This window comes from Barbus barbus (assembly GCF_936440315.1).
Source record: "Barbus barbus genome assembly, chromosome: 23".
Taxonomy (NCBI): Eukaryota; Metazoa; Chordata; class Actinopteri; order Cypriniformes; family Cyprinidae; genus Barbus; species Barbus barbus.
The window spans coordinates 13067487-13094060 of NC_136751.1; the positions used below are offsets into that span (position 1 = coordinate 13067487).

A 26574-nucleotide genomic window follows, 5' to 3' on the forward strand; every position below is an offset into this window, starting at 1 on the left:
CAGAGTCTTGTTATAGAAATCATGTCCAACATTATATTCTACAAGAGCTTGTAAAATTCGGACAATGTGACTGACCATGACATGTTGATTTATTGATTGGGTGGAGAAACAAAGCAACACCCCGAGCCAGGATAGGATCTAATTGGTCAAGACAACCATTGTGAGGTGTCAAAAAGCAGAGTTTAAAACTCAGGACACCTTCTTCCCTTCCTCTATGCTCTTATAACTTTTAGCCATGCTTTTTGTCACAACTTTCTGCATTCTTTGAGCGCCATTTCAGCGTACTTCGGCCTGCACGCCAGCTGCTACTATGATGAGAAGAAAAACCACCTAGTCTCGTTACATCATTTTATTCTTTTACTTTAGTTTATTTTCTTTCGTTGAGTTTCGTGTTCAAAAGTCAAGTTTGCCGCAAAATCCAGTTCGACTGCACCCGCTTCAAACTTCAACTAGCAACTGACTCTGAAACCATCTCCAGCCAATGCCCAAGATTGGCTTCCCAAGACATCACTACAAACCACCACTGAACTGTCAGCCAATCAGAAACCTCGGGAAACCCCCTTTCTGCAATGATGACAACACAAGGGAATCCCTTAACACAAAGGCAACAAGCAAGTACAACTCCAGATTTTTGCTGAGCTGGTATATTTAATATAAATTTTAGCCTCATTGAGAAACTCAATGCGAGGGTTAAATAAGTGATTGATGGTTGTTCAGGTCTATTCAATTGCACATATTGCTATAAACTTTCACATTTTCATTCTCTTAAATGCATTCTTTCCTCACTCTCTCTTTCTGTAACGTGAATGCGTGTGTTCATGTTTTAGATTAGTTTATGTCTTAGGTTTATATTGTCGTGCGCGCAGTTAGTTTCGTTTATGCGTTGGCCTTTGAGGATGCGTGGGAGGAATGAGGCACGACAAGATTATCTGCTTCGTATAGTTTACTGAACTTCTTGAACAACGTAGTTACACAGTTCACTCACCAACAGTACATTTGGCATAAACACACAGTCTTTATGTCACTGTTCTCGCTGATCGGTGCTCTTGCTCCAGCACAGAACGGCAGCTTTCCCGACCGTGCGATGAGCATGCGAGCAACCTCTCTCTACTTTTTCCTCTACGTACCGACGTAACTCAGCACATATTCTCAGATTGACGTAACTAAACAGCCAATAGAAATAGGAACGGAACAAACACAGTGATAAGCTTAAAGGGACCATGCTCTCTTTACTACAATATAAATAAAGTCTTATGTATGTTGGAAAGAGAAGTATATTGTGTTTTGTGCTTACAAGTTAATGTCTTAAACTGCTGATCTTGTTACTGTTCTATTTAATAGTGTATCCACTATATTTTGGATTTTAATATCCAGTGCAGAGTTGATGTTATACGGTTCGTTCAATGAATCGCTGGCCGACTCAGTGATCATCCATGAAATAGCGAGTCTGTTCAAATTCCCTATAAAATCATAAATGATTCCCTTTGAGCTAAATTTACCTATTTCCCTTACATTTATGTATTACCTTACATATTTTTTTTTTTCAAAAGGTAGTAAAGCCAGACCATGGACTAGCATTTTTGGGATATTTTAGGAGATACTGAATCTATCAAGCTCTTGTCAACAGAAAAATGGAAATATGGCCAAAAAAACAAAAAACATGGTTGTGTCAAAAATGGGTGTCTAAGATTAACACGCAGGAAGAAGGATAGTAGTCTTTTAATAAGTCCACAAGAGGGTAATTCCACAGACAGGTAGGTGACACATGTAGTAAATTTACAATACCGGATGAGGGAGCACAGGCCAGACTAGAACTTAAGTTATATGCTAAATTAGTATATAAACTATTTTTATAGTTAAATACTAAAGCAAATGGGGATAATTAATAGAACACAGGTGAAGAGAATGACAGAATCAGACACAAGGGAAAACTAGGTCAAGGAGCAGATGAGGGATGAAAACACAACAAAACGTCCAGTGGCCTTTAGCATGAAGTGAGATGAACAAACTCAGAGTTCCAGAGTAAGTTTTGAGTTGACAAAACCCGATAAAGCCAACCTGATTTAGATTAGAGGCCTGTACCATGAAGCCGGACTTGCTGGCTAGCCAGGTAAGTTTCAGTTTAGTTTGCACCAATACTGGGTTTTAGGTACCATGAAAGTGGCTTGGCTTTTAGCGGCATTCATTTCCATGGTAACTTACACTCCACAGCTAACCTGCTCCGGGTCAGGTTATGTTCTGGGTTATAGAGCTCAAACTGAAATTGGACCAATCAGATGTGAGTCACAAATGTCATTTCTGCAGTTTCTCTTCCTCCGAATTAAAGGTCCAAATAAAAAAATAAAAAAGTCTGGCTTTAATGAATTACTTAGAATGATTTTATATGATTTATATAATTATTATATGATTTATATTATTATTAATCAATTACAAGCAAATTTAGTTTAAAAATTATTATAAAGCATTTATTTTAAATGAATATTAATATATACATATCATATGTAATATAAATAAGCTGTAGAATCGTTTTAGGTTACGTATTTATCCCCAGTTCCTCGAAGGAACGAGACGCTGTGTCAGGAGACGCTTTGGGGAATGCCTACAGCGTAACCGGCTGTGAGTACCAATTAAATCTGTCCAATAGATAGGAGGGACGTCACGGGCGAGGTGACGTAATGACCAGCTGGTATAAAAGCACGTGCGGTGAAACCGGCGTCAGCTTCTAGAATGAAGCAAGCGCTGGCAGGGATGTCGGAAGTGTGGCCTCGCGATGCAGCATCTCGTTCCTTCGAGGAACTGGGGTTACATACGTAACCTAAGACGTTCCTCTTCAGGAACTCGAGCTGTGTCAGAAAACGCTTTGGGGAACGAGATACCCACGGCACCAGACTTCCAAGTCCCTGCCCTGTGTGTATTCATACGGAGCACAGCTAGGGCAAGAGAACGGAAGAGCCTGGAGTGGCTCGCATGTCCAAGCCATAAAATCTGACAAAGGTCAGGGGCGTAGACCATCACGCAGTGTTGCAGATGTCCTGGATAGTGACCTTGATTATGCGAAGCAGGTTTCACCTCGGGGAGAACCCCTTGGTCTTGAGCCACCACTGTAGGGGTCTCATGTACAGCAGGCCAATAGGTAACACATTGGACACAGCCGCCATCAGACCCAGCAGTCTCTGAAACTGCTTGACAGTGAGTGACTGGCCTTCTCTCACTCTCCTGACTTCCGTGAGGATCGACTCGATCCTAGCTGGAGACATACGTGCCTGCATCGTGGTTGAATCCCACACCACACCAACATAAGTGGTTCTCTGTAATGGAGAAAGAACACTCTTCTTGAGAATCAACCAATCGTCGATGTAACTGAGTATGCGGACGCCCCGTAGCCGCAGCGGTGCTAACGCGGTGTCCACGCACTTCGTAAAAGTGCGGTATGAGAGTGCTAGGCCGAAGGGAAGTACCCGATACTGGTAAGCTTCGCCCCCGAAAGCAAACCTCAGAAACTTCCTGTGAGAGGGAAGGATGGAGACGTGGAAGTATGCTTCTTTTAGATCGATCACGACAAACCAGTCCTCGGACCTGATTTGAGATGCGACCTGCCTGAGCGTGAGCATCTTGAACTTCAGTCTGCTGACTGAGCGGTTCAGATGCCACAGATCTAAAATGGGACGCAACCCTCCATCCTTCTTTGGAACTATGAAGTACCGGATGTAGAACCTGGACTCTCTCTCGCGAGGAGGAACCACCTCGATGGCCTCCTTTCTTAATGCGTGATGACGCAGAGTCCCTCCTGTATGTACCTCCTGATCCATTACCAGAGCCTGTTCGGGCCCACTAACGACTTTGAGGCTTTCGGTCTGAGTCGAGTAAAGACTGAGTGCAAACCTAGTCATCAATGAGATGTGGTCTTGCGGTTAGGACTCTGCGTCATCACGCATGTGATCGGGGTTCAATTCCCGCTTCAGATATATATATATTTTTTTGTGTGCGTTTAATCTTTGTTATATTTTGGGACAAGACAACCTCCGTTACACAGTGCTTCTCTCAGTCTCTTCCACCTGGAAACGTAGCGCAACTGAGATGCTCATCGCCCCTTCGGGGGTCTCTAGAGCAGCTAGAGCAGCCATCCCTTGCCGGTCCTCTGCTTCAGGGCACCGAGCTAGCAGCTCTAAGTACACCAGAGTCCAGTCTCGAGAGACTGGTTCCCTTAGTAGACTATTTGGCAGCGTGGAAACTACTGCCAAATGTGTCTCGATGGATCCTGCACACTGTAAAAAACAGAATATCGTATTCAGTTCGGGGCTCCATCGCTGCCTTTCAACAGGGTTATTCCCACGCTGGTGGGTACCGTGCAGGCTCTGGTTATGGAACAAGACGTAAACATTCTCTTGAGGGAGGAGGCCATCGAGGTGGTCCCTCCTCATGAAAGAGAGTCCAGGTTCTACAGCCGGTACTTCATAGTTCCGAAGAAGAATGGAGGGTTGCGTCCCATTTTAGATCTGCGTCAGTTGAACTGCTCAGTCATGCAACTGAAGTTCAGGATGCTCACACTCAAACAGGTCGTGTCTCAGATCAAGTCCGAGTACTGGTTTGTCACGATCAATCTAAAAGACGCATACATATCAGGGTATTCCCTTTGGCCTTGCACTCTCACCCCTCACTTTCACAAAGTGTGTGGATGCTACTCTGGCTCCGCTGCGACTCCAGGGCATCGGCATACTAAATTACATTGTCGATTGGTTTATTTTAGATCAATCGGAGCGAGTGGCGGTTTGGCATCGAGATATCGTTCTCGCCCATATGAAAGAGCTGGGGTTAAGACTAAATGCTAAGAAAAGTGTGCTTTCTTCACTACAGAGAACCACTTATCTGGGTGTGGTGTGGGATTTGACCACGATGCAGGCATGTCTGTCTCCTGCTCGGATCGAGTCAATCCTCACGGCAGTCAGAGAGTAAGAGAAGGCCGGTCACTCACTGTCAAGCAGTTTCAAAGACTGCTGGGTCTGATGGCAGCTGTGTCCAACGTCATACCTCTTGGCCTGCTGTACATGAGACCCCTACAGTGGTGGCTCAAGAACAAGCAGTTCTTCCCGAGGGGAAACTCGCTTCACATGCTCAAGGTCACGCGGCAATGCCTACCTGCCTTAGACATATGGAGGAAACCTTGGTTCTTGTCTCAGGGCCCTGTACTGGAAGATCCTTGTCGCCGAGTAATGCTAGCGACGGACGCATCCTTCACCGGTTGGGGAGCGGTCACGAGTGGCCGCTCGGCCAGCGGTCTGTGGAGCAGTCACCATCTCACATTGCACATCAACTGCCTGGAGATGCTGGCTGTGTTTCGAGCACTGAAACACTTTCTCCCAGACCTAAGAGATCGCCATGTGTTGGTGCGCACTGACAACACAGCGGTGGTCTCTTACATCAACCACCAGGGAGGTCTGCGTTCGCGCCCCTTGTACAAGCTGGTGCACCAGATCTTTGTGTGGTTCCAGGGCAAACTCCTCTTGTTGAGAGCAGTGCACATCCCTGGGCATCTCAATGTGGGAGCAGACATCCTGTTGAGGCAGAGGTGGTGACGCAGATTTGGAGAGTGTTTGGACAGGCTCATGTGGACCTGTTTGCGACTCAAGAGACATCACACTGTCCACTCTGGCTCTCTCTGGCTCATCCAGCTCCTCTCAGACTGGATGCTATGGTACAGATTTGGCCAAGGCTTAGTCTGTATGCCTTTCCCCCAATCGTCCTGGAGAGAGTGCACCAGGATGGAGTCTGTCTGATGCTAGTAGCCCCGTTCTGGCCGGGCCGAGTGTGGTTCTCGGACCTGATTTCTCCCCTCGACGGCTCTCCGTGGGAGATTCCCGTCAGCAGGGATCTCCTCTCACAAGTGGAGGGTATGATCCTTCACCTCCACCCACAGTTGTGGAAGCTGTGGGTGTGGCCCCTGAGGGGACACAACTCATAGCCTCCGGTCTCTCAACTGAGGTTGTTGAGACCATCTTCCAATCCAGAGCTAACTCAACGAGGAAACTGTACACACTGAATTGGAAGCTTTTCAATTCATGGTGCGGAGACCGCCAGCTCGACCCAGTTAACTGCCCGGTCGGTACAGTGTTGTAGTTCCTGCAGGCCTGTATCTCCACAGGGTTGAGCCACTCCACCCTGAAGATCTACGTGGTGGCTATAGTGGCCTACCACGCCCCTCTTGGTGGTCAGTCAGTGGGCAGTCACCCCCTAGTTACACGTTTCCTCCGCAGTGCGCTGAGGCTTCCTGTACAATCTTGTGTCCCTCCGTGGGACCTGGCTGTGGTGCTAGAAGCTCTCTATAGGCCTCCCTTTGAGCCGATTGAGGAGATATCGGATCGTCATCTCACTATAAAGACTACCTTTCATCTGGCGGTTTCTTCTCTTAAGAGATTTGAGGATCTTCAGGCCCTCTCTGTGGCCCCATCCTACCTAGACTTTGTGTCCGGTCTGGCCAAAGCGTTTCTCTACCCTCATGCTGGGTACATCCCTAAGGTCCCCTCCTCTACACCACAACCTGTCGTACTCCAGGCCTTCTGTCCTCCTCCCTTCAGGGAGCCCGACCAGCAGAATCTTAATTGTATGTGTCCAGAGCTGCCCTGTGGAGAAGGGTAGACCAACTGCTTGTGTGCTATGGTCCCCCTAAGAGAGGTCTTCCAACTATGAAACAAACCCTTGTCCCTGCGAGCACTTGCTTCATTCCTAGAAGCTGACGCCGGTTCCACTGCACGTGCTTTTAAGCTTCCTGGTTGTTAACCTGTTAACGTTCACCAGAGCGACGTCGCACTGAACGCTCTTTGTTTGCATGTGTCATTGTTTTCTAATAGAATAAATGAAACGGGACAAAGTTAATCTTGACAAACTATATATCATTCTGAGGGTCTAAGCCTCAAGCATCGACGACAGATCGCTGTTTTTCGATGGAAAGCTTATAAGGAATGAGTGGCACAAATTTGCTACATTTGTGTAAGCAGTACACATCCAAACAAGCAGAGTAAAAAAGCAGTACGTACCTTTATCATTGTAATAACGAGCCACAAACGCGTCCACTGCTGAAATCCCAGTTTAGTTAGAGAGGTAAGGGTCCACAGAACAACATCCCAGCGAGCACTTTTAGTCCAGCGAAACAATAACGTTGTAATAAGGATGAATATTCCTTTGTTTACGTTTCATTTCTTCAGAGAGTTATTGTTCGCGTCCGTTATGGAATAAATTACGCTCAAAAACAGCGTCTTGGTGGTAAAAAAAACAACACTGTGTTGCAGCATACGGTTTTACAAACATAATGAGACCGTCTACGGAAAAAAAAGTTTCAGAAAAGCGGAATATAGATTATTTGAATTTGGCGCTCCCTCCTGCCGGCAGTGACGCTTCTGTGACGCAACTGTCATCTGAACGGGGCATAACTTAGCGATCTGCTTTATCCATAAAAAACTGTTTTTTTTTTTCTTCTACATTTTTATATGTGTGTGTGTGTATTGTGTGGGGAATGTGGCCGTGTCTGCATGATTAGAATATGTATGGACGCACATCAGCGTGTTTATTAGCGACTCTATGACGGCTATCATTGTGATTCATTGATCAGCTATTATTGATTATATGGCCCATCTGTTTGATTATAATCTGAATGGAAGCACATCGGCGTGTGTTTACTGACTCTGTGACCATGTCTGCCAATATCACTTCACGTCTGGCAGTGATATTTATCATTGTAATAACGAATAACGAAGAATACTTCAGTATACATACTATATACAAAGCATTTTTTTTCTATTTTTTTTCCTTTTTTATTACTCAAATAATTATTTTTGTATTTTTTAGTGCTCAAATAAATCTGTCTATTATTTTATAATTGAAAAACTATGCAGGAATATGTATAATGACTAAAATAGCTTGTATAATTCTGCAATCCATTTGGTGGTTATTTTTCCTCAAACAGGGGGGTGGGGGGACTATAAATAGTTTCAGAAAAAATATTGCAGGAATCTCATTTTTCATGGTATCTTCTTCAAATTTGAAATATGAACTCATGAGACACATGGCTTTCGATCCATTACTTTTCTGGATTGCTCCAGGACTTATTGCATGTATTTGTATGTGAAATAAAAAAACATTCAGTGTGGAAAAATATTTTTCAAGGCACGTCAGTGCCTATAACTTTTTATCTTTTTGAGCATTATCAACTCTGGATGATAGATAGTAAAGCCCAGAGTCTCTTCTTTCCAAAGATACCTAATTTGTTTGTGTAAGCACACTTTGTCACAAACTGTTACCATTTTAATTTAGGTAGGTTATTTTCACCTGCGAGGCCACAAATGGGGGTGAAGGTTAACAGGTTAAGTCACCATGCCCGTGACGTCTCGCCCATCCATTGGACTGATTACACAGGTGATTTGGAGCGTGGTCAAGCAGAAGGTGTTTCAAAAACGTTTTCGGTGCAGCATCTCGTTTCCTTGGGGAACGTGTCGGTAACTTGACTGTAACCCTGTTCCCTGAAAAAGTGGGAACGAGATGCTGCGTTTCAATAACGCTGATGAGAACATTCTTTGTTCGACCAGTTGCGAAGCACGCATGTCAAACACGCCAAGAATTGGCTTAAATAACTTCAGTGGGTGATGTAATTTAATTACATGCACCTGAGGCTATACATAGACCTGAAACGGACATACCTTCAGGTTACCTATTGTCTGAAGAGATGCCCAGACCTGCCTACAGTGCAGCATTGAGGTACGGCATCTCCTTCCCGCTTTTTCAGGGAACAGGGTTACAGTCAAGTTACCCGAGATGTTCCTTATCAAAAGCTACTCTGGATGCTGCATTTCAATAACGCTGATGGGGACCATATGCCCGGTGATGTAAATTGCCCTGAGGGACAGGAATTTGTCCTGTGCCCAAAGCAGAACCTGCGGCACTAGCCTGTTCAGGTGGTGCAAATGCAGTTACTCTGGCGATTTTTGTAAGAGACTACCGCAGTGTTGTTCACCCACACTAGGACATGGTAGCCTCTTAACTGCTGGAGGAAGTATTTAAGGGCCCGAAATAGAGCCATCATTTTGAGGCAATTCATATGCCAGTCGCATGGATCAGAATTTGTGTGCAGGTGCGCAAATTTTTCCAGTCAAGTTTGTTTTTGTAAATTCCACTCTTTGCGTAGAAAGTGGCGTATGCCTCTTTAATATTTAATCTAGATTTAAACAGAGAGAGTGTGTCTGAACCCCCGAACATTATCAGGAAGGCTATTCGAGAGTTTGGGAGCCAAATGTGAAAAAGCTCTACCTCCTTTAGTGGACTTTGCTATCCTAGGTACTACCAAAAGTTCAGAGTTTTGCGACCTTAGGGAGCGGGATGGATTGTAGCGTGGTAGAGGACAAGTTAGGTATGCAGGAGCTAAGCCATTTAGGGCCTTATAGGCAAGTAATAATATTTTGTAAATGATACGGAACTTAATAGGTAGCCAGTGCACAGACTGTAAAATTGGGGTAATATGATCATATTTTCTTGACCTGGTAAGAACTCTAGCCGCTGCATTTTGGACTATCTGTAGCTTGTTTATTGAAGATGCAGGACAACCGCCTAGCAGTGCATTACAATCGTCCAGTCTAGAGGTCATGAATGCATGCGCTAGCTTTTCTGCATCAGAAACAGGTAGCATGTTTCGAAGCTTGGCAATGTTTCTAAGATGGAAGAATGCTGTTTTTGTAACATGGGGAATATGATTTTCAAAGGACAAGTTGCTGTCTAATATAACACCCAGATTTTTTTACTTTAGAGGACGTAACAGTACATCCGCCTAGTTGCAAATTGTAATCCAAGAGATTCTGTGTATTGTTTTTTTGGTCCAATAAGTAATATCTCTGTCTTATCTGAATTTAATAGGAGGAAATTATTGGTCATGCAATCTTTTACATTTTTTACACAATCTATTACCTTAGATAGTTTAGAAGTATCATCTGGTCTTATCATAAGTATCATCTAACTGTTATTCATAAAGTCATTACTATTAAAAGATATATAGTTGAGTATCATCAGCATAACAATGAAAACTAATCCTGTATTTTCTAATAATATTACCAAGGGGCAACATGTATATTGAAAATAGCAGAGGACCTACGACAGATCCTTGTAGTACTCCATACTTTACTGGTGATAATTGAGATGACTCCCCATTTAAATGAACAAAATGGTAGCGATCGGACAGGTAGGATCTAAACCATCTTTAAGCCTGCCCTTGAATACCAGTATCGTTTTGTAATCGATTTATGAGTATGTCATGGTCTATAGTGTCGAACGCAGCACTAAGATCAAGTAATCCTAGCAATGAGATGCAGCCTTGGTCTGAAGCAAGTCATTTGTAATTTTAACAAGTGCAGTTTCTGTACTATGGTGAGGACTGAAACCTGACTGAAATTCTTCATAGAGATAATTTATTTGCAAGAAGGAGCACAATTGAGCAGACACAACTTTTACCAAAATTTTAGACATAAACTGAAGATTTGAAATGGGTCTGTAATTTGCCAGTTCATTAGAATCTAGTTGTGGTTTCTTAATAAGAGGCTTAATAACCGCCAGCTTGAATGGTTTTGGGACGTGACCTAAAGATAACGATGAGTTCATTATATTGAGAAGCGGTTCTTCTGCTACAGGTAACAACTCTTTCAGTAGTTTAGTGGGTACAGGATCTAATAGGCATGTTGTTGGTTTAGATGCACTGATAAGTTTATTTAGCTCTTCCTGTCCTATAGTTGTAAAGCACTGCAGTTTTTCTTTGGGTGCGATGAATGAAGCTGAAATACTAGACGCAGTAGAATCTACATTTGTTCTGATGTTATCTATTTTATCAGTAAAGAAATTCATAAAGTCATTACTATTAAACTGTGAGGGAATATTTAGATCGGGTGGCGTCTGTTTATTTGTTAATCTAGCCACTGTGCTAAATAAGAATCTTGGATTGTTTTGGTTATTATCTTTGAGTTTGCGGATATGCTCTGCCCTGGCAACTTTTAGAGCCTGTCTATAGCTGGACATACTGTTTTTCCACGCAGTTCTAAAAACTTCCAAGTTAGTTTTTCTCCATTTGCGCTCAAGATTACGAGTTTCTTTCTTGAGAGAATGGGTATAACTGTTGTACCATGGCGCAGTACGTTTTTCGCTAACCTTTTTCAATTTGAAGGGGGCAACAGCTTCTAATGTATTAGAGAAGATAGTGCCCATGTTGCTAGTCATTTCGTCTAGTTCATGTGTATTTATGGGTACACGGTGCAGTTGAGATGAATCGGGCAGATTATTTGTGAATCTGTCTTTGGTGGCTGGAACAATAGTTCTGCCCGGACGATAACGCGGAGCCATATAATTAATATCAGTAATACGCAGCATGCATGATACAAGAAAATGATCAGTAACATCATCACTTTCAGGTACGATATCTATATCGGTAAGATCAATTCCATGCGATATAATTAAATCTAGCGTATGATTAAAACGATGAGTGGGCCCGGTGACGTTTTGCTTGACTCCAAAAGAGTTTATTAGGTCAGTAAACGCAAGTCCTAACGCATCATTTGTATTATCAACGTGAATGTTAAAATCTCCCACAATTAGCACTTTATCAACATTAACCAATAGATCTGAGAGGGAATCTGCAAATTCTTTTAGGAAAACTGTATATGGCCCTGGCGGTCTATACACAGTAGCCAGAGCAAGAGATAGGAGAGATTTATTTTGCATATCTAACAGTGTAACATTAAGCAGAAGTATTTCGAATGAGGTAAACCTCCTGTATCCTATTTTCTGAGTAACATTGAGAATATCACTATATATTGTTGCAACACTGCTGCCACGGCCAGTATGACGGGTCTCATGTTTATAACAGTAGCTTGGTGGAGTAGACTCATTTAGACCAAAATATGCATTTGGTTTAAGCCAGGTTTCAGTCAGGCAGAGTACATCAGAATTATTATCTGTGATCATTTCATTTATAATAACTGCTTTGGGTGCAAGTGATCTAATGTTTAGAAGCGCAAGCTGTAAAAATATTTTTTGTTCATTTATTTTGCGTTTTTCTGGTTTAGTCATGATCAGATTTTTTCTAGATCCTACATTAAATTTATATTTTGACCTCGCTATTCGGGGAACAGACACAGTCTGTATAGATTGGACAATGCAAGTACTTCTATCATTTAAGTGGGTAGAACAAAAGTCATCATAGCAGATTTTTGAGAATTGGTTTACTAGTCAGATGGAGCATAGCGTCCTGGAGGTGTTGTCCGACAGGAGTTCCGCTCCGACTCTGCTGGGGTGCAGGCCATCAGCACGGAAAAGCCTATGACACTCCCAGAAAAGATTCCAATTATTAACAAAGAGCAGTTTCTGTTCTTTACACCCTGACAATAACCATTCGTTTAAAACAAACAGTCTACTGAACCTTTCGTGTCCTCGTCGATACGTGGGAAGCGGTCCTGACACGATGATCGTCATCGCGGGTGATGTGCTGCGTCTCCATCAGGCTCCTGAAGTCCCTCTTCAGTGTCTCCATCTGCCGTAGCTTGGTGTCGTTAACCCCCGCGTGCAGCATGACAGCGCCGATGCACTCGTCGCCCTTCAGGATTGCGGGTAGCACGGACGTGCCGGACGATGGAGTCTCCGATGATCACAGTATCGCGTTCTGTCTCGTGGAGGGGAGCAAAGCAGTTCCGGGTGGAGATCTCGAAGACCGGAGGTGGCGGAGGGGGAGAGGTCGTCGCCCGGGGCCTGGCTTGCGTCTTCCGCTGCTGGTGCACCCAGGGTCCGTGGCGTCCCGGCGCCGGAGTGAAGGACATCTGGGAAGATCGCGTCCTGGGTGCACAGGGTCTATGCAGAGAAACACACGGAGTAGAGGTGGTGGGAATGTTAGCAGCGTGCTGTATACTTACCCCGGACTTGTGAGCGTCAGCCCAGGATGTTTCCAGCGTGGCTCTCCGCTCTCTCAGCTGGGCCTGCTTCTCCACCAGGTCTCGGATCTGCTTCTCCATGGCCTCCAGCTCCAGCTGCACCGAATGCAGCTCAAATGTGTCCTCACCTGCACTCAAAGGTAGACACAAATCCGCCATTTTAAGCAAGTAACAGTGAAACAATGGTAATGTGTGTGAATAGAGTATTAGCAATGTAAGCGAGATTAGCGGCAGCTGTGCTGGCGATGCTAACGGGCTATAAGCTAATATCAGACTCGAGAAATCAAAACAAAACTAGTGATAACAAGGCGCTCTGATTGGTTTTGTTTTAGAATGCTATAGGGGATATATTCACACATTACAGAAACGAAAATGATAATGTATAAAATTGTTTTTAAGATAGAAAATAGACGATAAAGAATCAACTTGATGGAGCTAAAACTCAAAACATGCAGTCACAAATCAGCGCATGCGTAGTGTTCAATCATCTTGATTGTCAACATTTTGAACTTGTATGTTCTGAGGTAGCAGTTCAACTCGCGAAGATCTAAAATTGGACACAACCCCCCCAATCTTTCTTGGGAACCAGAAAATACTGTCTGTAATAGCCTGACTCTCTGTCTGGCAGGGGAACACGTTCTATGGCCCCTTTGTCGAGCAGAGCTTGCAATTCCTGTGTCAACAAATGCACTCATTCCGGTTTCACAGAAGTGTAGACCATGCCGTTGAAACGCAGATGCCAATATGCAAACTGAATCCTGTAGCCTTTCTCTACAGTCCTTTCTACCCATGGAGAGATATTTGGCAGTAGCGTCCATGCTGCCAGCTTCTCTGAAAGGGGCACTAGTTTTGTCACTTCGCTTTGATGGGGGGATGTTAGATGTCCGGTGTCCTGAAACGTGGCAGGAGGCAACCGAACACCTAACATTTCTCAGGGTGCCAGGAAGGAGCCTCTACTTTCTGTTGGAACTTTTCACGCCCCTCCCCAGGGGGGCACACCCCCACGGTCCCAGCCTCTCGACCCTAAGGATTTCTTTTAGGATGAAATAATTGTCCTCAGATCCGGCTTCTTGATGGACTGCTGAGATCGATGAGCCGCTCCCCAGTCCCTACGAGGGGGCGCACGACTCACCACACTCTGCTTCTGTGACTCTTGTCGCAGAGAAATCGGATTGGGTCGGGGCTGGGTGGCCGACGGCCCGACGCCTGAGCACGGTGGGGGAGAAACATATTAAAAGCCTCTGCGTGTCTTTTCACCTCCCGGAACCTACTGACGACCATATTCATGGAGTCGCCAAATAGGCCAGAAGGTGACACGGAGGCATCACCTGTCCCTATCCTTGATGCCCGTGAGGTTGAGCCACAGGTGTCTCTCCGTGGCAGCCATAGAACGGTCAATGGCAGGGGCCGTCTGCTTGGTCGCACAAAGAGACAGATCCGTGGCTCGGCACAGCTCTGAAAACGCCTCCTCACTAATACTCCCGCCCGTGCTTAGGTCTTTCAGCAGGTCAGCCTGGTACTCCTGCAGAACCGCCATGGTGTGCAGGGCAGCTGCTTGAAACGCCTTCCCCACCAGTGAAGATGTTAATCTACAAGGCTTGGTGGGGAGGGTTGGCTTCTTAAGTGACGACGAACTCCCAGGGGAGAGACATTCTGCAAGCGTCTCCTCCACCTGAGGCATCGTCACATACCCCTGCGCCTTACGATAGTCGAATAAATCGATGTCATGGGTACAAAAATAGCTCTCGGTCTCCACATCGCGGGAGGCAAGAGAACCAGCGTCCTCGTCTCTATCTGAAGAAGCGCTGGGGCGCGCTCGAGCAGCGGGGAAGGGGGCTTCACGATCCGGGGAGAGCGCGTGAGAGAGAGGAAGCTCGCGTGCTCCTCGTCTCTCAGCCAGCTCGACACACGAGCCCCACAATCTCGATGAGAATGCAGAGGCTCGCCCTTCCTCTTGAAAGAAAGCGAGCCTCGAGCGGAGCACTCCGATTGGAAATGACTCGCAGTGCTCACACTCAGCATCCTCAAGAGCAGCAATAGCATGCCCTTCCCCGAAGCACTCCAAACAATAATCATGCAGATTATCGTCAGGGGTAACTTGTGCACAAGGTGGCAAGCATATCCTAATCGATGTGCTAGACATGATTTACTTGTTTTATTCTTTTTCTTTACAACAAGGCTGGGGCGCTTTGAATTATGAAGAGATGATATTGCAACCTTGTTTAGATATTTATTGTCTGACAATGTGACTTTACAAACATGATGAGATTTGTTTATAAGAAAAAGGGAACATCATTTATTGGTAATATTGAAAATGACTTTTTATTGGATATTTGAGTCCTTGTTAGTCATGATGTACGAATTGGCGATTGGTCCTCATGTGGTGTCGATTACATTCATTGGTGGTGACTGTTTTTAAAGGTCTTGTCTGTAATAGTATTGTCATGATGTAATGAAGAGGAAGCAATCGCGGTTAAAGATGACAGTTTATTGTAGCGGGATGAAAACACAGACAGAGATGTTGCAGGGCTGAGTGACGCAGGAACTGGATGGGCTAAGCTGGAGGATGGTGAGGTGAAGAGTCGGGTCCGTGTTGATGATGAGATATCCAGGCAGACGAGGAACACAGAACAACCAACGCGGGACAACGACAGGAACATCCGACGGCAACGGCGAAGACACGAGAACTGGACCAACGCAAAGACAGCACGGGAAACATCCACAACGATCTGACAAAGGACAGGAAAAACAGATGAGTATTTAAGAGGTGTGGTGACGAGCTGCAGCTGGCCTCGTAACGAGGCACAGCTGCGTCGCTGATGATCGGTGACAGCTCGACCACACCCACACACACACACAACAAACGCACATGGTACAGGACGAGAAGGAAACAATGAATGAGCGAACCGTGACAGTACCCCTTCCCCTAAGAACGCCTCCTAGCGTTCCCAGGTTCTCCTACCTGGCGATTGTAATCATCGATCAGGGAGTGATCCAGTATGTCTCTCGCAGGTACCCAACTTCTCTCCTCTGGACCGTAACCCTCCCAGTCCACCAAGTACTGGAATCCGCGTCCCCTCCGTCTAGAGTCCAGTATACGATTTACCGAATAAGTGGGTTCCCCGTCTACGAGTCGCGGCGGGGGGGGAACCGGGACCGGCGGATTAAAGGGTGAATGAAACACGGGTTTGATTTTGGATACATGGAAGGCGGGGTGAATTCTCCTGTACACTGGAGGAAGTTTGAGGCGGACTGTCACCGGACTAATGATCTTGGTGACAGTGAACGGGCCAATGAATTTGGGAGCAAGCTTATTGGAGACGGAGCGGAGAGGAATGTTCTTAGAAGAAAGCCACACTTTTTGACCCACGACGTAGACGGGAGGCTTAGACCGGTGGCGATCGGCTTTAGCCTTGGTGCGCGCTCCCACTTGGAGTAGAGTCTCACGGGCTCTCGTCCAAGTGCGATGACACCTCTGGACAAAGGCGTGAGCGGAGGGAACCGCGACCTCGGATTCCAGACTGGGAAAGATAGGTGGCTGGTAACCTAAACTACACTCAAACGGAGACAGGCCCGTGGATGACACTGGTAATGCATTGTGGGCGTACTCCACCATAGACAGTTGCTGGCTCCAAGAGGAAGGATTCTTGGAGACTAGACATCGCAACACTCTCTCCAGATCTTGGTTGGCTCTCTCGGTCTGGCCATTGCTCTGGGGGTGAAACCCGGAGGAAAGACTGACAGTCGCCCCCAGCAGTCTACAGAACTCTTGCCAAAATTTGGACACAAATTGGGGACCCCTGTCGGAGACCACGTCTATCGGGAGGCCATGTAAGCGAAAGACGTGGTCTACGACAGTTACCGCTGTCTCCTTGGCTGAGGGTAATTTGGGCAAGGGGATGAAATGGGCCGCCTTCGAGAACCGGTCCACCACGGTTAAAACAACCGTGTTGCCCTGAGAGGGCGGGAGGGCAGTAACAAAATCTAGCGCAATGTGGGACCAGGGTCTCGAAGGGACAGGCAGCGGTTGGAGCAACCCATCTGGGGGTCGATTGGAAGTCTTACCGGTGGCACAAACCGAGCAAGCCAACACAAAACTGTGAATGTCGCGAGCCATGCGAGGCCACCAGAATCGTTGCTTAACCAAAAAGCTGGTGCGATTGACTCCTGGATGACAAGCCACGTTGGAGCAATGCCCCCACTGGATAACGTCGGACCTTAATTCCTCTGGCACAAATAAACGGTTCGGTGGGCAAGCGGGCGGAGGCGTTACCCCTTCTAGGGCCGTCTTGACCCTCGATTCGACCTCCCATGTGAGTGTGGAGACGAAAAGCGTCTCGGGTAAAATACACTCGGGAGTAGACGGGCGTTCGGAATGGTCAAAAATACGAGATAAAGAGTCGGGTTTGATGTTCTTGGAACCCGGGCGGTACGAGAGAGAAAAATCAAAGCGACCGAAAAAAAGTGCCCACCGAGCCTGCCTGGAATTCAATCTTTTGGCAGTTCTGATATATTCTAAGTTCTTATGATCGGTCCAGACGATGAAAGGTACCCCCGACCCCTCCAACCAGTGGCGCCACTCCTCCAACGCTAACTTGACTGCCAACAACTCTCTGTTACCAATGTCATAATTGCGTTCGGCTGGCGATAAACGATGGGACAAAAACGCGCAGGGATGCATCTTGTCGTCCGCGGAAGAACGCTGGGACAGAACTGCGCCTACCCCCACCTCTGATGCGTCGACCTCCACCACAAACTGACGCGAGGGATCAGGGGCTATAAGGATGGGGGCTGAAACAAAGCGGCCCTTCAGTTTGGAAAACGCTGCCTCGGCAGCATTAGACCACCTGAACGTAGTTCTGGGGGAGGTCAAAGCTGTCAGAGGCGCGGCTAGTTGGCTGAAATTGCGAATGAAACGCCGGTAGAAGTTGGCGAAGCCCAGAAACCTCTGTAGGGCCTTACGGGAATCTGGATTTGGCCACTCCACCACAGCCTTAACCTTGTCAGGGTCCATGCGCACTCCCTCGGACGACACAATGTACCCTAGAAACGGAACAGACTGTGCATGAAACGCGCATTTCTCCGCCTTGACAAAAAGCCCATTCTCTAGCAACCTCTGAAGCACTCGCCGGACGTGCTGCACGTGCTCCTGGAGAGATGAAGAAAAAATCAATATGTCATCCAGGTAAACATATATGAACTGATCAACCATATCTCGCAGCACGTCATTGACGAGTGCCTGGAAGACTGCTGGGGAGTTGGACAGCCCGAAGGGCATGACCAAGTATTCAAAGTGCCCCCTAGGGGTGTTAAAAGCAGTCTTCCACTCATCCCCCTTCCTGATGCGGACCAAATGATAAGCATTACGTAAATCCAATTTCGTGAAGACGGACGCTCCCTGCAACCTCTCGAAGGCTGAAGACATCAACGGCAAAGGATAGGTATTCTTTACCGTGATGTTGTTCAACCCTCGGTAATCAATGCAAGGGCGCAGGGATCCGTCCTTCTTCCCCACAAAAAAGAATCCTGCCCCCGCTGGAGAAGAGGAAGGGCGGATGAATCCGGAAGCTAGGGAATCAGAAATATATTTCTCCATAGCCTCCCTTTCTGGGACAGAAAGCGAATATAATTTGCCCTTAGGCGGAGACATACCTGGCAGTAAATCTATAGCACAGTCGTAGGGACGATGCGGAGGAAGAGAAGCTGCTCGAGACTTACTGAACACTTCCCTCAGGTCCTGATACTCCGAAGGCACGTTTGACAAATCCACTGCCTCCTCCTGAAAAACAGAAACAGACACAGACGGACAGGCAGACACAAGACAGGACTTATGACAATGATCACTCCAGGCTAAAATGGTGTTTAAGTTCCAGTCAATCTTGGGGTTATGGGAAATGAGCCAGGGGTGTCCGAGGACGATGGGGGCAAGAGGGGAGTCCATGATCATAAAAGAAATGCTTTCAGTGTGATTGCCTGAAGTGATTAACGTGACCGGTTCAGTGACAGTGGTAATGGTGGGCAGTTCCTGGCCACTGAGGGCGTGAGCGGAAATACTGTGAGTGAGGGGTCTTGTGGGGATCTGAAGTTTGTGTGCAAGAGCAGTATCCAAAAAGTTACCCTCCGCCCCGGAATCCAGAAGAGCTTGACAGTTGAAAAAATGGGTAGCCCATCTCAGTCTTACCGGGAGGAGGGTAGATGACGTGGGTGAGGTCTTTCCTGCGGAGATCCCACCCGATAGTAGCCTCACACTTACTATCGGGCTTGGTCTTTTACCGGGCATCTGTTCAAGAAGTGTCCTGCCCTACCACAATACAGGCATAGTCCCTGGGATCTCCGCCTTTCCTTCTCCTCCCGGGAAAGCCGAGCCCGCCCTACCTGCATGGGTTCGTGATCGTAGACGGGGCTGACCGCGTCCCCGTCGCTACCCTGCTGACTCTCCGACCCACCAGGGACTCGGGTGGCCTGGACGCGTCGTTCGACCCTGGCGAGCCGTGCGTCCACCCTTAAGGCCAGGTTGATAAGTCCGTTGAGCGTGGTGGGGAGGTCCAGGGCGTAGATCTCCTTCTGGACGCGGTCAGCCAGCCCATGCAGGAACATGTCCCACTGCGCCTCCTCGTTCCAGCGGCACTCCGCCGCCAGGGTGCGGAACTCGATAGAATAGTCAGACACAGATGACTCACCCTGGCGGAGATCGGCGAGCATTCTGGCCGCCTCTCTACCGGCGACGGCACGATCGAATACTCGCTTCATTTCCTCCGATAGTGCCTGGAACGAGGTGCAGCACGGATCTTGATTCTCCCACACCGCCGTTCCCCAGAGTGCCGCCCTTCCCGTAAGCAGAGCCAGCACAAAAGCCACCTTGCTCCTCTCCGTGCAGTAGGTGCGTGGCTGGAGGGCGAAGTGCATCGAGCACCGATTCAAAAAGGCTCTGCAAAACCTGGGTTCACCACCGTAATGTTCGGGAACGGGCAGGCGAGGCTCTGGTTGGAGGGGAATTGGCGGTGTGGGTGACGCAGTGGGAGCTCGTAGCTGCTGGAGTTGCTGGGTGAGCTCGGACACCTGCGTCACTAGAACCTGAATAGCGCAACCTACACTATTCAGGCTCGCCTCCTGTGTTTCCATCCGCTCACTGCTCCTGGCGATGAAGCTCTCCAACGTCGTGGCAGTGGCACCCGCTGCTTCCATGGGGAGGTCAGATCGTTCTGTCATGATGTAATGAAGAGGAAGCAATCGCGGTTAAAGATGACAGTTTATTGTAGCGGGATGAAAACACAGACAGAGATGTTGCAGGGCTGAGTGACGCAGGAACTGGATGGGCTAAGCTGGAGGATGGTGAGGTGAAGAGTCGGGTCCGTGTTGATGATGAGATATCCAGGCAGACGAGGAACACAGAACAACCAACGCGGGACAACGACAGGAACATCCGACGGCAACGGCGAAGACACGAGAACTGGACCAACGCAAAGACAGCACGGGAAACATCCACAACGATCTGACAAAGGACAGGAAAAACAGATGAGTATTTAAGAGGTGTGGTGACGAGCTGCAGCTGGCCTCGTAACGAGGCACAGCTGCGTCGCTGATGATCGGTGACAGCTCGACCACACCCACACACACACACAACAAACGCACATGGTACAGGACGAGAAGGAAACAATGAATGAGCGAACCGTGACAAGTATACATAAGCTTGATGAAGGTCAGTGGACCGTAACGTCGCTGTTTTTTATAATAAATTTCTATATTTAGAATGGACTGATAGTGTGCGGGGTCATTTTTATTGATTGGATTCCACATCGTTGTTGGAGGGTTTTTCCTACGCACTTATCTTCTCAGGTGTTCTGAGTTTGTGTTGATTTTGTATGTTAAAAAAATCTTAAAATAAAATATAAAAATATAATATATATCTACAAATGATTCTTAACCATATTTGAATAAACTACTTATGGTTGTATTTTTTAATTGCATTTTAATGTATTTGTATATACAATTATATATAGGAAAAAGGATGCATCAGACAAAAGCATCATATATTACATATTTACATCTTTATAGAATAAAAGTCGGCCAAGTTAAACAAGTACAATGATTTTACTTTTATTATAATTTACAGCTGAATTTTGAGAATGCTTTTCAATCACATTTTTGTCTCACTAAAACATAACAGGTTCTGAATAGGACAAGACAAAAGAAGAAAGGGCAAATAAAAGCAAATATAAAATAAACATGCATTCATTTTAACTAATTTCTCTTTGGGTTGACAGGTAATCTAAAAGAAGAGTCAAATAGAAGGCAAGTCATGATTTTGCTGTTTTGAAACTTTATGATACACTTGAGACATCCTTTCATAGACTGATGTGAAATATTAACCACACCCTCTTATGTTATCCAGTAAAGATTTAGAACATATAACAGTAGTGGTTGGTGGATATATAAAACAAGATGTAATACTGAACTCACATTTTGAGTGGTTGCTTGCATAGCAGGAGAAATGAATGCTCATCTTTTATTAACAATGCCACTACTGTGTATTATCAGGCTTTGCCCTGCTGTGTGTGGGCTGAATTTAGGCACGTGCATCCTCCAAGGTGACCCTCATCTCCCTGATCTCTTCGAGGATGGAGACTTCATTATTGGAGGGGCTTTCACCATTCATTACTATGTGAAGACAGAGAAGCACACCTATACTAGACGGCCTCAACCACTAGAGTGCAGTGGCAGGTCAGAGTTTGATTCAAAATCGAAAACAATTCTTAACAGAGCATGGCAAATGAGTTAAATTGACTGTGCTGAAATTGTGTTCATAACTTTCTTTTATATAGAAAAACTTTTTAATTATAAGAAAAAAAATACTTAATTAGAAGCCGACAAGAAAAACGTAATTTTTTTTCATAGGAAGCTATTATGTGTGTATTTCAACAGCATGGACTTCCGAGAGCTGCGCTTTGCTCGTGCCTTGCAATTTACTGTCCAAGAGATCAACAACAGCTCCGATCTCTTACCGGGCATCACTCTAGGGTACCACATATATGACTCGTGTGCATCTGTGCCAATGGCAATTAAAGTAGCTTTGCAGCTTTCCAACGGACTAGATCTGGTATTTAACGACACTGATTCCTGTGCAAAATCTGCCGCAGTTCCCGCACTAGTCGGAGATTCTGCTTCCACGCCGGCTGTAACCATTTCAAGACTTTTGGGTCCTCTTGGAATTCCACAGGTGCTTGCGCAAAACTACTTTCATTGTCTTCTTTATTAGAAATAAAAATAAAAATGCTGGAGCTGTACCACAGTATAAATGTAGATTAATTGTTGTAATTTTGGCAATGACATAACTGGGGAACATTTGAGTAACAACAGATAAATGCAGTAAATGTAAAGTTTGTATATAACAACTATAGGCTATTATCCTCACTGTATTCCACAGGTGAGTCATTACGCAACATGCGCGTGTCTCAGTGACAAGCGGCAGCACCCAACTTTCTTCAGGACCATCCCCAGCGATCACCATCAAGCGGCAGCACTGGCACGGATGGTCAAGCACTTCGGATGGACGTGGATCGGGGCTGTGTGTAGTGATTCAGACTACGGGAACAATGGTATGGCATCATTCCTGAAAGCTGCGGAGCAGGAGGGAATCTGTGTGGAATATTCTGAGGCCTATTACAGGACCCAGCCGCGCAGCAAACTGAAAAGAGTGGCGGATGTTATTCGCAAGTCATCGGCTCGTGTTATAGTTGCTTTCGTGGCAGCAGGTGATATGAGATTTCTGTTAGAAGAGCTGAGCCAGGAGCCACCTCCCCCGATGCAGTGGATTGGCAGCGAGGCGTGGGTTACAGATCCACAAATGCTGCGGTTTAATTTGTGTATTGGTGCTGTGGGGGTTGCGATCCCGCGGTCTTTTATCCCTGGTTTTCATAACTTTCTACTTGATCTGTCTCCAGAACAAGCGCTAAAATTTCCCCTGCTGACAGAATTCTGGGAAAGTTCATTCAGCTGTAGTCTAAAGCAGCAGACGGGTTCTTCTACTGGTATGCCAGAATGTGATGGCACAGAGGACCTGCGCGCATTACAGAACCCGTACACAGACACGTCCCAGTTGCGCGTAACAAATATGGTGTACAAAGCCACATATGCTATAGCTCATGCCCTCCATAGCATTGTCTGTGACGAAAAGCAGTGTGACAAAAACATCAAAGTTAAGCACCAACAGGTATTTTTTTCTTGTATTTCTTCTTGTATTTAATTATTTATTTACTTACCTGTTTGTAATCCTTAACAAAAATATACATACATCTTACAGTAGTTACACAGTATATTACCCTCTGTACAGGTCTACTATGAAATACCTATTCAACCGCACCGTATTTAGATTTTTCTTTTCTTTTCTTTTTTTTTATGCCAATCATGCAGGTTTTCGATCAACTCAAAAGAGTGAATTTTACTAAAAATAATTATTCTGTTTCATTTGACACCAATGGAGACCCTGTGGCCATATATGAACTTGTGAACTGGCAGCTTCAGGGAGACGGTTCAGTTGATTTTGTGACAGTGGGTCAATATGATGCATCCCAACCTAAAGGCCAAGAATTTAGTCTGAGCAGAAATATCATTTGGTATGATGGCGGTGAAAAGGTATAAAATGTTTATATATATATACTTCAATTAAATATATTGATTAAAATAAACCACTTTGTGTACGCTAAACCTACAAATAAAAGCACTCTTCCTTTAGACCACATTTACAGGAATATGGTGATTGGTCACTACAGTGTCTTAAAAGACCTAGAATATCTCCTAAAATAATATTATGAACTACACTAACATGAAATAAAAGCAGAGAAATTCACCATGAAACATTTTGCCTATATATTTCAAACATCTGGGCCATTCTGTGATTTTCAGAGTCATTTTTGCTGAAAACCTTAGTTAATTTGACTCTTCTGTGTGTACCTGTCACTTGCAGGTGCCTATGTCTGTGTGCAGTGAGAGCTGTCCTCCAGGTACTAGGAAGGCTGTGAAAAAAGGAAGACCTGTCTGCTGTTATGACTGCATTAACTGTGCAGATGGAGAGATCAGCAATGAGACAGGTATTTTGTCAGGATAGTCTTGTAAATAAATCCTAAATGTTTCTTGGTCAAATAATATATGAATTTGTAAAATAAATAATTATATATATATATATATACACGTTATAAAAGATACATGTTATTTACTGATCTCTTGATCTTCTGAAGATTCTTTAGATTGTCACAAATGCCTGCCTGAGTATTGGCCCAATAATGAGAAGGATAAGTGTCTTCCTAAACCAGTGGAGTTTCTCTCCTGGGATGAGATTCTTGGGATTATACTGGCTGTTTTCTCTGTAGCTGGCTCTTTAGTGGCTTTGAGCATAACTTTAGTATTCTACAAAAACAGGGCCTCTCCAATAGTAAGAGCCAACAACTCAGAGCTGAGCTTCCTGTTGCTCTTCTCATTGACTCTGTGTTTCCTCTGTTCACTCACTTTCATTGGCCGGCCCACTGAGTGGTCCTGTATGTTGCGTCACACAGCATTTGGGATCACTTTTGTCCTCTGTATCTCATGTGTTCTAGGGAAAACAATAGTGGTGTTAATGGCCTTTAAGGCTACACTTCCAGGAAGTAATGTCATGAAATGGTTTGGGCCTCCTCAACAGAGACTCAGTGTTTTGGGCTTCACTCTTGTACAGGTGCTTATATGTGTGCTTTGGTTAAAAATATCCCCACCTTTTCCTTATAACAATATGCAACACTACAAAGAAAAGATCATTCTAGAATGCAGTTTAGGATCAGCTATAGGTTTCTGGGCTGTACTGGGTTATATTGGCTTGCTAGCTTTCCTTTGCTTTGTTTTAGCTTTTCTTGCCCGAAAGCTGCCTGATAACTTCAATGAGGCTAAATTCATCACATTCAGTATGCTCATATTCTGTGCTGTATGGATCACCTTTATTCCAGCTTATGTCAGCTCTCCAGGAAAATTTACTGTAGCTGTGGAGATTTTTGCTATTTTAGCTTCAAGCTTTGGTCTGATTCTCTGTATTTTTGCTCCAAAGTGTTTCATTATTGTCTTTAGACCAGAGCACAATACCAAAAAATACCTAATGGGTAAAGTACCATCAAAAGCCCTCTGAGACACACAGCTCTCATTAGATATCTATCATATTCAGATATCATACAATCTGATATTTTACTGTGTTACACCACTGGCATAATTATTGTTTTTACATATTTGTGCTATATGCACAAGTAAGTATATTGTGTATTTTTTTGGGGGGGATAATGAATAATCATGTGTACTTCAGTATATTCAAGACTATAATATATATATATTAAATGTTTTATTGCTTTATAATATTACAAAAATGTGCAATGTTATACAATTCTTGTAACCACAAACATATCAAGTATTAAATTAACATGATAAATCAATAAATAAATTACACTTTTCACCCACAAATGTTATACAGTTGTGCCGTACATACTTATATGATATGTTGTAAAAATGGAAAAGCAACAAAGAAAAGAAAGGTCATGAAAGTTGGAAAAAAAAGTCTTAACCACTGTTAATCTCACCCACACAAGAGGCTTGTGAAACGGCAGATCATAATCAGATCATAAACTCGCAGTGTGTAAACAAAAACTGTGACTACATTCATAAACCATGTCTAGTAAAGGCGAAAAGGAATCTTAGAAAACAGTTAAGAAAAGAAAAATGCAGTTTATTTAAAGGCCCTGTTATGTTTTTTGGTATTTAGTTCATTTGTTTTTCTTCGTTCTCAATATATATATTGCTTGTTTCTGGAATATTTTATTAATTGTTTTTTAATCAAAAATAATTCCATACCCCTAGCAACCACTGTAAATGAGAGATGAGCATTACACCTTTTAGTAGAAATGGTAAGCAAAAGCAAATTTAAAATTCTTACTTCCAATTTAATTTCTCTTGGAGTTGACAGGTGACTTTAAAGTAGACAAGTCATGAATTTGGTGTTTTGTAACTTGAGACATATTTTATATTAACCACACCTTCTTAAGTTTACCAGTAAAGAGTTAGAACATGTAACTGTAGTGGCTGGTGGGTAGGCCTATAAAACAAAGTGTAATGCTCAACTCATATTTAGAGTGGTTGCTAGCAGGAGAAATGATTGCTCATCTTTTATTGACAGTGACAATACTGTTTATTATCAGGCTTTACCCTGCTTTGTGTGCAGTTAATTTAGGCACCTGCATACTTCAAGGTGATCCTCAACTCCCTTCTCTCTTTGAGGATGGAGACTTCGTCATTGGAGGGGCTTTCACCATTCATTACTATGTGAGAACAGAAAAGCCCACCTAGACGGCCACAACCACCTGAGTGCAGGGGCAAGTTAGAGTTTGATTTAAAAATAAATTAATTAATAGAATACTACAACTACTACTAATAGAATCCATAACAGAACAGGGTAAAGGGGTTTAGCCTACTAATTTTGCTGAAAGTGTGTTCATAATTGTTTTTTTTTTGTTGTTGTTTAAATAAAATTAGTTAGGCTACTAAGAAGTGAACAAGCAAAATGACCATGTAAGCGTTCAGTTTTAATAGAAAGCTATTGTGTGTGTATTTCAACAGGATGGAC

At 44.8% G+C, this 26574-nt stretch overlaps 1 protein-coding gene across 1 annotated transcript; it reads left to right on the forward strand.

Annotated features, from left to right (window-relative positions):
- Nucleotides 1-21435: 21435 nt before the first annotated feature.
- LOC306843139 (extracellular calcium-sensing receptor-like) lies at nt 21436-25092 on the forward strand (the record flags this gene model as incomplete). The annotated part of the gene is made up of 6 exons (XM_079374432.1): nt 21436-21665; nt 21867-22161; nt 22369-23154; nt 23355-23576; nt 23908-24031; nt 24179-25092. The coding sequence occupies 6 exons, from the start codon at nt 21436-21438 to the stop codon at nt 25090-25092; spliced, it is 2571 nt and encodes an 856-aa protein (XP_079230558.1).
- Between the last annotated feature and the right edge of the window lie 1482 nt (nt 25093-26574).